Consider the following 12,839-nt stretch of genomic DNA (forward strand, 5'->3'; position numbering starts at 1 on the left):
CTCTCATTACTAGTGGCTAGCCGCTTTCTTTGACATTTAGAAATTCACATTTCATAGTTTTTTGTTTTTTCGAGTATAGAAATAAATCCTTTTACCTCACATCATCTAGGCAATCAACATTCTAACGTTTATATTTTATTGACTTCTCTCTTTTAAGTTTTTTCTTCCATTTACCCAACTTATTTAGCATGTAACTTAGATTTGTGATGAAGTACATGTGATTACTATCATCATAATTTGAACATGGTTTATCTGGATTTTTTTTTTTTTAGTTTTCTTATAATTGATGTTGGTACATATGGCATGCAGGAGTTGCAAGCCTATGTAATGATAATGATATGGAGAAATGGAAACAAGTTCTGATTTTTAACTAGGTTATAGAATAAATATCGAGCATATTTGCAAATGAATCCTATATTCAACTTCACTTAGTCCAAATTAAGCATTCAAAATTTTATCAAACTGAGTTTAGTATATAAAACTATAAGCACTCAAACACAAGTATGCAGTGTTGTATAGCATTGTCATCCTTAATCCTTACAAACTTGCACCTATTCGCATCACCATTTGCTGAAAATCGTAGTTAAATTCAGAAAATAAATGTATTCGCAAGTGTCTTACTTGTATCTAGACAAATTGAGGAGCAGCTGAAAGCATCCATCTTGCAACTCAATCATCTTCTGCCAATTGTTGAACACGTCCGATGAGCCTTCAAAATGAGAGATTCACAAGGTAGTGACCAGTTCAACAAGAGGAATCCACTCTAAGATCATTAAGAACCAGAGTTATCCTTGTCCACTCTACTTCCATTGTCCTCTTGTGATTGAGGAAGCTTGGAATTCTCATTCGTTGGAAAGGATTTGAATGGCAAGCTCATTGAATGAAGAGATGGTGGCATGAGAGGATGAGGTAGGACATGTTGTGAACTTGAGCTCAAGAACTGAATATGGTTGAATTGCCTTGGATCACTCTCTATTGGGGTAGTGATATATGAAGAATATGGAGTGAAAAGTGCTGGTGTCGTCGTAGATGGACAGAAAAAGAATTGAGACGCAGGTGGTAGCGGTAATGAAGGTGGAAGTTGTATGGCATTACTTGTATGGGGATTCATTTGGGAGGGAAATAGTCCATGGCTTCCAAACTGAGATAGAGATAAACTTGAAGGCTCAGAATGATGGTAGGAGTTATATGCCATGGCATTGTTTAGCAAGCCAGGTAAGGAATTCGAAGAACAATCAGTTGCCATAGGGAAGAACTTTTGAGCTGAAATTTGTCCACTATAACCACCAATTCCTTCTTGAATTACTTCTTCGTTAGATTTGATCCACTTGCCTTTGTCGGCGGCTGATCCTGTTTCAACTTCCTTACTTTTTAGTCTGAATGCAGCATCTATATCCCAATACTTGGATTTTTCCATAGCATTTTGATCTGCCCCATCATTTATAAATGTGGGATTTGCATCAAATGAAGGGATGAAAGAAGGTTGAGAGGCATTTGGTTCATGAGAAAAAAGTTGTGGATGAAATTGAGTGAATCCTTGAGGAATTGGAAGTGGTGGAAGCTTATCAATATCAAGTTTAGTGGCATCAAGCAACCAGTCAATTACCTTGCTAGGCTGACCAAGTCCAAGTCTATCTTGAAGATCATACAACTGAACTGCTGTGGGCACTGAAAGCCTAATCCGTCTGTCCCTCAATCCCCTTATGGTGCAAACCTTGCTGTGCCTATCTTTTCCTCCAAAAGAGCGCGAGACGCGTACAATCCTTGGATTTCTAAATCCTGACCATTGCCTTGAGCTAGATGCTGCCTTAGACAACTTCTCAGCATTGGCTTCCCCCTCTTGCTTAGCTTGAATATCTTTTTCTCTTGAATTTGAAATCATCTTACTTTTCTCATCATTGAGGTGCAAGGATTGACTAAACCAACAATAGAATTCAATCTATTAGTATTCATTTCATTCTTTTCTGAATATGAATCCTAAAAATTTATATAAGTACTATAAGAGTATAAGTTACATCAATTCATGTGGTCTTTAGCCACCAAAAAAAAAAAAATCTTTTAATTATAATATAAAGATTAACAACAAAAAAAAAGTGTCTATTTTGAAATCAATTGTAAAACATGTTCCAACCCATAAATTAAGAGTACTGAGGATGTTTCTATACTCTCAATAATCTCAAAATTTTGGCAAATACTTAAGGATATTTTATATTATTTAATTACTTTAGAATGTTTAACGTAGTAACAAAATAGCAAATAGAGAAGGTTTAAACGAGTTTCTTCTAAAACAATGTTTTGCATTGAATTGGCTATTACAAATCATATTTAAGAGTTTCCATAATGAAAACTAGAGTAACAGTGAGTTCAATCTAGGGTAAATGACTTACCCAAAACAAAAATTCAAAAAAAAAAAAAAAAAAAAAAAAAAGAAAGAAAGAAAGAAAGAAAATCTAGGGCAAAGGGAAACCTATATTTTTCAAGCCAATATAATACATGAAGATCTAATTCAAGAGAAGGTGAACATGAACTTGTTAGAAACTAGAAAAAGTATACTCTCTTTTTTCACTGGAGATGAGAACACTTGATATATGCATCTACCCTAATACTTTAACCTGAGAAATAGGAAAGAACTTACATCAGGCAAACAATCTTTTGCAGATTCAGCTAATTAATTCTGGCTATTGTTTTTCAGCAAAGATGAGGAGGAGGAAGAGGGAAGAAGTAGATGCCATAGTGCCATTGAAAGTCCTTAAGTATGCACTTTAATAATATAAGTGAGCTTGGCAAAAGGCATAAAGTTCAAATAACATTTCTCTCACAGAGAATAAAATTATTTCAAGAAATTACAATTTGGGAAAAGAAAAGATGCCGATATTTAACAGCTCCATGTTGCATGGGAATGAAAAAAGAAAAAGGAATGGTGTACTTATGGCCAAGTGGCGACCGCGTGCGATGACACATCAATCGGACAAGAAAGTAGTAATTTTGTCAATTGTTCGTACCACATATTGAACAATCACATCTTAATATATTAAATAAGCTCAGTTGGTCTTCTCTTCAGTTAGATTTCAATTACTCAATATATAATACAAGGTAGATAGTTAGCTTCAAGGGGGACCATCCAAAACATAATAGGAAAGAGGCATACACTTTAGACAACTGCAAATAACTTTATCAGTGCATTCCATATAGCATGGGATTGAAGAATGCATGCCTAGTTGTAAATAAAAAAATTTAAAAAAAAAAAGGAAAGGGAGACACAAACACACAATCTCCATTCCATGATGTTGGATAATGTTTTCTCTATTTGGAGAGCCTTTCCCAATTTGGGATTAAGGGGGTTATAAACTTATAGTCCTTAGTTACAAAAAACATGAACTTTAACAAAAGTAAAAACCAAAGTATTCATTGAAAATTACATTCTTAGTTAGTTATAACATTTCCCCAAACCCCCCCCTCCCCCCCCCCCCCCCCCCCCCCCCCCCCCCCCGGTTTCTTCAGATGGACCAGGGTCATCATGATGGGAAAGAAGGACAAGCTTTAATAGTAAAATTTAAGGTTTGCAATTAGATTTCACTTGGCAGAGGATAGAAGTAGGCTGAGAAATTGAATTAGAGATAAAACACAGCAATGCAAATGCAACTTCCAAAGTTGTGGTGTATGCTATAGCTACTGAAGTTCAATCAGCTGGATTAGATATGACAGATATCAAGATACCATTTAGATGAGGGACCAATATGTAGGTTCTTTGAGGCATCCACTCAGACAAAGGGACCACGTGTATATATGACAGTGAGATTTTCACAGTACACACTTTCATAGAGATATATATCAGTTAGGTGGTTGTGGTTTATACATTATATTTGATAATACATATAATCAAATAATTCTGTTTTATCATTCATGATCAAGTAGCTCCTGTATATTTGTCAAGGTTAATAATACCAAACCGCTATTCCTGACTTTAAGCCACTACGAATTTAATCTTCAAAACTCGATCATAGTCTGGGGTTCCTCCAACTTTCAAAATTTATTCTTTGTGGTTCCCATATCTACAGACTGCAAAATAAGGACCCTAATAATACTACTTACGCAATGCAAAAAGAATGTGTGCTTCCAAAAAATTAAAAATTAGAGAGTGATTGGTCCATATATAGCAAACCAGAGCTTTGTTTGTCCTTGAAATTTTTTTCTGTCAAAAAGTAAGATGAGCTCATCAGCATCTTAAAGAAAATTTCAAAGAGTTGGGATGGCAAAGAAGTATTTTAGGGATTTCTTTTTTTTAAAAAAAATCAATAAATTGAAAAGTGATACCTTTCCTTAATCCCTAGGGTTCAATAATATATTGCTTGTTGAATAAATAAAAACAAAAAAATATAATCAACTTTTAAGCAGGAAAAATCTTAAAGACTCTTGGCAGCTTTTCTTACTAGACACCAATCTAGATAATAGGAATCTTCACCAAAAATAATTGAGGTCTAATAGACTGCAGACATGCAGTTACCCCAGTCAAAAGCTGAGCCCTACTTTATATCACTAATGTATTAAACCAAGAAACACACACAAATTGAAACCCTATAAACCCCAAATGAATCTGCCATCCTCAGCTTTGTAAGAGCCATTTAATATGTATTGAAGTGCCCCTTCTTCTTCAGCTTCTTCTTTTTCTTTTTTGTTTTTTATGAAGTGCCTTCATTTCGTAATTTTGGAAGAAAAAAATATCTATAGATGCTTGAAGCTTTTTTTTAAAGCCCTAAGACCAACTACTTCACCCACCATCCTTATTCTTTAAAGTACTTACACTAAATTTTTTTTTTTATAAAATTTAGAAGCAATGAATAGTATTCTTTATAAAGAAAATAATAAGATTTTGATGAAATAATATTTTTCACAGTTTTAGGGTTTTTTCTGCACTATATATGGTGAAAATAGGAAGTTATTTCTGCCTGAATTTCTGTAAGTACTTTGTAGAAGAAAAAAGTGGTGGATTTCACGAGAAGGGTCAATGTTATTATTTCTTTTTTAGAGTACCATAATAACTATAATGGTCCCTAGATCTCAGACACCACTGCTTCTTTGTTCCGGGAACGATTAATTTTCTCTCTATTTTGCAGAATTGTTTCTCCAATGCAAAAGAAGAATTTCTCACGGATAGAGATTTGTCTGTTCTGATTACAGCTTATCTTCAAGATGTTCAGATTTATTTATATAAAAGAAGCCTTAGTCAGATACAGCATCAAATGATTGAAATAATGCTCAAACATTTTCAGGTGAGAGAAAGGATTGTGATATTATAAAAAATTAACCTTTTGCTAAGGCGCACACATCCAATAATAGATGCTTATTGTGAAAGGAGGTTGTATCATTGAGTTAAAGTTCACTGTAAAAATTACTCAATGTTTCTTGTCAGAGCTTGCATAAAGCTACTAAAGAAATTGAGTAAAATGTAAAAATTAATTCCACAAACCCTAAATTCTTGATGACTTTCAACCCTTTGTTGATTGAGATGAGAACCAGCACACTCTAATCCTCCCCTTGTATAGGCATTCAGATATTTTTGGTTAATTTCAAGTTAGATACTTTTACATAGTAGACAGATTTCAAGTAGTCCTTAACTTGTCCTTTGAATGAAATTTGAAGTACTTTTTGCATAACTAAAATAATAACTTCTTCGAAAGGAAAAAAAAATGTACTAATCACAAGAGAATGACTCAAGTCTCGACTGAGCAGTCATTTTTCATAATCACGGGTCTTTCTTTAGCGCCATTTTACTTTTTTGAAGGAAAAAAAAATGTAATAATCACAAGATAGGGACTCAAGTCTCAATCGAGTAATCATTTTTCATAGTCACGGGTCATGCTTTAGCACCATTTCATCCCCACCAATTGAAACTCACAATGTTTTGAATGAAATATCATCTCACAATCAATAGAATATTGTATGTTATATTTATATATTTAAGAATACAAGATAGAATATGGTACAAAGAAAGGCTACATAAATTCAAACGTGCCAAAACTAAATACAAAAGTTTAGCTCCGAACTGATTTGGAGTTATCTTCTTCAAAACCACTATATGACGATTAAAGAAACTATCATTTATAATTTTAGTCACATAAAATTTTTAATATGCTATGTAACTCGCTTAAATAATACATATAAATAGTTTTATAAATCGTCGCATAGTAAGTTAAAAGAGATAGTTCCCAACTAATTTGAAACTAAACTTTTTTATTTAATGCACTCTCTTAAGTTATAGGGTCTCATGAGGAGTGTTTCAACTTATAACATAGAAAGATGAAGCTTGGGGAAAAGAGGCCTTTGGTCATTATGTCTGCCAATTGACCTTTAGGGGAAATGAAACGAAGTTCAAGGGCATTGCAGGTAATTAACTATGTCATGAATAAAAAGAAAGTAAACCTCCATATGTTTAGTGTGGCCTGAAACTCAAGATTAGCAGTAAAATAGATGGCTCCAACATTGTCACACCAAAATATTGGAGCATGAGCAAGAGCCAAAGCCATGAAACCTTAGCAACCGTATCTGCTAAAGCCTTCAAATTTTGTGGAGGAGAGAGTAATCATAGGTTGCTTCTTGGAGGACCCCAGAAAGATGACATAACCTCCTACAGAGCAACTGTCAACCACATAACCAGCCCAATATACATTTGGAAAATGTGCATGAACAATTGCAGAGAGAAATTGAAGGAGATCAAGCAAACCAAGATTTGTTTTATGCTTCAGATATCGAAGGATGTACCATGACCCAAAGTGTATGAACTGACACACCTTGTTAATTGCAAAGGTAATGTCAAGACAAGTGGGTCGCTGTCATGTATTGTAAGGCACACATAATCTGGCAGTAAACTCTGGGATAGTGAAAGGACGATTCATGACGTTTTGAGAGTTTGATTGTGGTAGAAAATGAGTGCACATAGGCTTTCAAGTAGCCATTTCATCACTGTCAAGGAAAATTATTTGATAGGATGAAGAAGTCTCGCGCGTGGAGAAATGAGTGGCTTCAACAATGTCCTTATAGAAAACTTGGATTATATTTCAAAAATTCAAGGTGTACATAGGGAGTATTGTTGGTGTCAAGGATCGATGTCACATCAACATATATACACTAGGATGCAAATTCATACATCATCACTGTTATGTGGGAACAAATTAAGAGGCGTTAAATCTAGATGCATAGAACCTAAGGCAAAGGAGAAAGTTGGGGAAATGCATAAACCATGCTCTCCAGACTTGTTTAAAACCAAAGATAGAGACCACTGAAATTTGCATACATAATTTGGGTGAGTGGAACAGTGAAGCAGGGGGATAGGCCACATAAACGGTTTCAATAAGATGGCCCTTGAGAAAGAAACTGTTAGCATCAAGCAAGTTAATGACCAAACCATTTGAGACAGTAAGTAATGGACAATATAGTGCAAGCAAAAAATAATCAAAACCATATCAGATGCCATTATGATCTGACCAAAGAATTGAAATATTCTTTTATTAGTTGATATATATAGGTGTACCATTAATTATGTGTGTATTTTTATATACACATATTTATTTATTGGTCAAGACCGATATAATTTGTAAAAAGTCTTTAAAATCATAAGCACATAATTCACCTAATATGTTGACCTCAAGCTTAAATTTCAGTCTAATAATAATAAAAACCTATAGTACTACCTATGCATAATAATGAAAAGTGAAAAGAAGAAGAAGAAGAAAATGAAACTCATAAAAGAAAATGAATAGTTGAAAGTTCTCAACTTTCAATATTTCAAATATCACAAAATTCATGTAAACTTTAGGGATGAAAACAGTATTTAGGTCTTAAAATTATTAACATATTTTACTTTAGTAAAACTCTATTATGAAAGTATAATAAAATTTAAAAGAAGCTTTACTAAGTATTTAAAATTACTTTAATAACCTATTTCAATTTTTGGTTTTGATAAAAACAATGTGCCTTAGTCACGTAATTTTATAAGAAAATTTATATTTTTAGTTTAACATCTATTTATTGTTCATTTTCAAAATATATTATTGAAATTTTCACTTACATATGATTTTTTTTATTAATCCTGTATGTACATGCATAATACTAGTGTAATGTAATATAAAAGTCTGGTGGTATCGCTTAAAATCAATGTCACGTGCCCCTTCTATCAAATGACTCATCGTGGTTTTTCTTTAAAAAAAAATATCAAGTAAGAGTTATTATACTTTTATAATAAAAAGGAAATTTTGCTTCACCTGAAACCCGATTATCAATATAATATAAATTAATATTTATTTTATTTCATTTAAAAATCTGTTGAAAACTGATAACATCTTAAATTCTATATTTATGATATATTTATTGGGGTGTTATCTCCTTATTATGCTTAATTTGTACAATTAAGTAATAATTTACATTATGTCTCAAAAAAAAAATTTATGATTTGCATTAGTCCCTGTAAGGACTCAATTTGTATCGATCTCAAACTGGTATTGGGTCTGTACATCAAAGTCCCAAATAATAAAATTTGTAGAGCGTGGGTGTTCAAGAACTAGATTAACTTTTAAAAGTAAAACAATTCAACTTCACGTTTATAAATGGATTAGCACCGATATAACAATTTGTTTTTCTTTGAAACAAGTACAGTTCTTTGGTTTCTAAGCTTTTTTCCTGAGTGTTCTTTGTGTCTTTCTTTATGTTTCGATCCTTTTTCTGCATGCTTTCCTTTCATGTTATATACTGCCCTCTTCATATCATCTTCACCACACACGTGTAGGCTGGGTTCAGGGGATCTCTTTCTGTCTCATCTAACACCTTCTGGAACCTCCTACTAGCAGCTGTAAGGCTGCTTCATCACTGTTCAGGCATCACCTCCACATTAATGCAGTCAGAAAGTTGTTTGAGAGGCAATTAATGCGGAGGCAGCTGTTGTTATAGATATTTGTTTGCCTTCTCTTTCTTACCCTTAGTCCCTTATCCCACTTTTAGTGGTGACGTAGCTCCAAAGTATGTTTGTAACAAGGTGGCGTTCTGGTCGTCCTCGAACTCATATTGCCGAGAAGGATTTTGTCCTTGGACGAATACTAAACTCACCTTTCGTGATATTCACTCTTCCTTTCGTTTGGTTACCCCTACAACCTGATATGGGCCTCCTCGGACAGATTTGTATCTTCAGATGGGCCACAGACCCAATTAACTTGACTTTAATAATTTTAGTGACTAACCGGCCCCCACAGTCCCTATTATCTATCTTTGCATAATTTCTTGAATAAAATGTCATTTATTTTGTATAATTTTTAATTTTCAAGAAACCATGTAAAAATAAATAAAATTAAAAAAAAAAAAATGCTTACAAGAGTGTATGGAAGAAGTAAGGAAGAATGGAGGTCAAACTAGAATTTAAAGAGCTATATGACCATTAAGATCATGCTTATATGTCCAAGGAGGTGTAGCTAGAGTGCTTGGGGCATGTACCATTTTTGGAAGGTTCAAATTAAAGGGAAAAAAAAAAAAAAAAGACATAATTATTTGAAAAGGAAAAATCAAATTTGAGGACTGATTAGTATTTTAGGCGTAACTCAATCTGATTAGTATTTTAGGCATATTTCTCACCTCAAAAATCCAATTGACCTAAAGTTGGATGGTTTGGAACTACTTCAAGCTCTACAACTTTCTAATTTGAGTTTTGCCAAATTTACACTTTTAGATAGAAGTGGCAAAATTGGACATAACCCGCGAACTCGACATGATACGACACGACATGAAATTAGCAGATTATGAATTGAGGCTTAATGGGTTCGTGTCATATTCGGGTTGACACGACTGACCTGTTTAATAAACAGGTTGGGTTAGTGCTCAACACATGAAACTCATTTGACCCGTCTGACCCGTTTAATTAAATGACATTTTACCAATATATCATTCAAACCCTAGATATATAAACTTATTAGTTGTTGTGTTATTTTCTTTGATATATTGTGATTGATTATTTACGATATTAGGATATGCTTTAATTTTGAATTATTATCTATGATGCAGTTACTCGTTAGCTCTGAATTTTATATTAAAAATATTTATTTATTTGTTTTTTTCATAAATGTTTTTTTTTAATTTTGATAAGATCTAGTAAACAGGTCGACACGACTAACTCGTTTAATAAATGGTCGTGTTAGAGTTAAGGAATCTTGACCCGTTTAAAAAACATGTCCGGTTAGTATTGACCTATAGAGTCGAATATTCATGAGTTGACATGACACAAATCTAAAACGTAAACACAAATTGTCATCCCTACTTTTAGAAGGCTGAAATTAACCCATAAGTAGCTTCTAAAAATCTGGGCAAAAATCAAAAAGTCACAAGTTTTATTCTCTTTGTTTTCTTTTAAGTTAGGGTTTCAATGGGGCTAAAGTGGAGGAATTTTGGAGACACAAAACTTGTATTTTTTTTATTCTCTCGTGGCAGCCTATGCCCTTATCTAGAGTTAGGGGTTATATTTCCTTTGTATGGTATGAGTATTCTTTGTGATTCTTCCTAAGATTCAAGATGACAAAATAGTTTATTTCTCAAAGAGATTTCATTTGATGTATGAATTCTTACATTCTTTTAATAAGTTAAATCATATTTTTCTTTTCAATTAGAAATTAGGTTTTAAAGAGAATAATATTTTCTTAAACTATTCTAAATGCATTGTTAATCTAGGGTACCATGCGTTTTTGGATTAACTCCGTTCAACCAAATCATAGGTTTTTCATTGTCTAAGAACAATTAATTATGAAATATATATATATATATATATATATATATATATATATATTTAGATCACAAAGAATTTCATATCAATATAAGGAATTTATCATCCACATCCCCAACTCAATAATGACTAATTTAAATCATTAGTGTAAATACTAAAAATATATAGAGGACCACCGTCATTGCCAACATTGAGTTAGGGATAGTAGTGGTGGTAGAGTCAATAGCAACAGACGGTGAAGATGAAGGATATTTTTTTTTATAACTAGGTTTGTGATTAGGATTATCTAACTGAATAAATTGTAACACATGACACAATAGCACTGGATGGATGGACCACTAGACTTTACTGGTATGGTCCTCCAAGAGCACAAAATAATTTATCCTACATTAGTGAGATATACAGTTACAAAAATACTATTAATTACCATTAATAAGAGTTTCTTATAGTCATTTATGTAACTCAAAGTGATCTAGTCTGTACATCCCAAATGCATGTGATTTAGCATTCTCATATTCCAAAATCATTGACGCCTCCCGTTCCAAATCTTGGCGTGGAAAATCTCTCTTTTCTACTCATGCAGTCATTGCAGTACTGTGCCGGCAAAGTGTTACAGCCAAACCCTAGGGAAAAAAAAAAAAACTATAAAAACAGAAGGCTAATGTGATCAATTCGTGCAGTATATATAGTAAATAATACAAAAGCAATCAGAGAAACTTGATTGCAGAACAAAAGCAAACCGCAAAACTTGAATTAATATTGGCTGCAGGGAAATACTTAGTTTCAACGTCACTGACCTTGCTTATTGTCTTAGTTAATAATTATGGTAAAGATATCTGTAACAATTATCAGGGGAAAATTAAAAAGATACCTATAATAGCGGGGCAGGGTCTAATATATAGTCTTTTTCTCCCTAACCTCCTAATAAAGATAAAGAACACACAGCAACAAAAATGAACCCATGATTTCAAACTGAGATATTTAGCTGTTGGTAGTTTTTAAAGTTGAAAAAGAATAACGAAATAATGACTGGGGAAGGTATATATGCCTGCAGGTGGTCCTGTTATATTTTGAGGTGCTGCCATTGAAGTAGAAATTAAGCAATGACGTATTCATTACCCTCCAACTCCGTACAAAAAAACAAAAGTTCCCTTCGAGTATTAAGCTATGGCAATTTGTACAATGGTGAAAGACTTAAACAAAATATAAAACTAAAAAACAAACACGCACAAGGGAATGAGATTCTAATACAAAGGTATATCATAAACTCAACTTAAAAATCATGGTAACTTTTAAAAGAGAGTGAGACAAATTGATAATATATTTGGCATTCACAAATAACCCTCTAATCGTAAATCAAAGATCAAGTTAATTTAAATAAAATGCAACCATATAACTTATAATTTTCGCGTCCTTTTGATGTCTCGTGCTTCTATCATATATGGGGTCAAAAGACAAAATAAATAGAGTCATCTTAAAGATACTACAAATTTTACTATATAACCTTATAAATTGGCCTATAATCAATAACAAAAAATAATAATAATAATAATAATATATTCAGTATTTATTATGTTATTTAAGTTATTCCAACTACATTTGTCAGTTTGTAAATTAGTAATATATTTATTAGTATTTTCCAAACAAAAAAAAAAATGGCTCTTATGTTACCAATATGACTATGTTTCAAAATACAATTTCTACTTTAAGACATTTAGGTATTTTTGTTTAAGAGTAATTAAATATTTTCCTAAAGATTCCAAAAATAGCCTACTGGCTTGTAGATTTACTGACATCTACCTCTTTTTCAATCCCTATGGCACAGGTTAAATCTACCTCCCCCTCCCTTCCCGAAAAGAAAGCAAAAAAAAGAATATATATAAATATATATATATATATATATATATATATATATATATATTATAAGCCATTGGAAATTTTGTTTACTTCCAAATTCAATATTATGAGAGAATAAAATGTGTTGGAATGAAATAAATAAACACATTCATATGTTTAGTTGCAAGTTGTAACATTAAAATAAAATTTAAAATCTATATTTAAGAAATTTCTTACTTATATAATTATA

At 32.4% G+C, this 12,839-nt stretch overlaps 1 protein-coding gene across 1 annotated transcript; it reads right to left on the bottom strand.

The window, feature by feature from the left end:
- Positions 1–413: 413 nt before the first annotated feature.
- Positions 414–2,845, bottom strand: LOC126703200 (transcription factor TCP5). The gene is made up of 2 exons (XM_050402155.1): positions 2,636–2,845; positions 414–1,916 (listed from the first exon to the last, which is right to left on the bottom strand). Exon 2 carries the CDS (start codon positions 1,880–1,882, stop codon positions 773–775), a length of 1,110 nt encoding a protein of 369 aa, XP_050258112.1. The 5' UTR covers positions 1,883–1,916; positions 2,636–2,845; the 3' UTR covers positions 414–772.
- Positions 2,846–12,839: the final 9,994 nt, after the last annotated feature.

Source organism: Quercus robur, chromosome 10 (genome assembly GCF_932294415.1).
Source record: "Quercus robur chromosome 10, dhQueRobu3.1, whole genome shotgun sequence".
NCBI lineage: Eukaryota > Viridiplantae > Streptophyta > Magnoliopsida > Fagales > Fagaceae > Quercus > Quercus robur.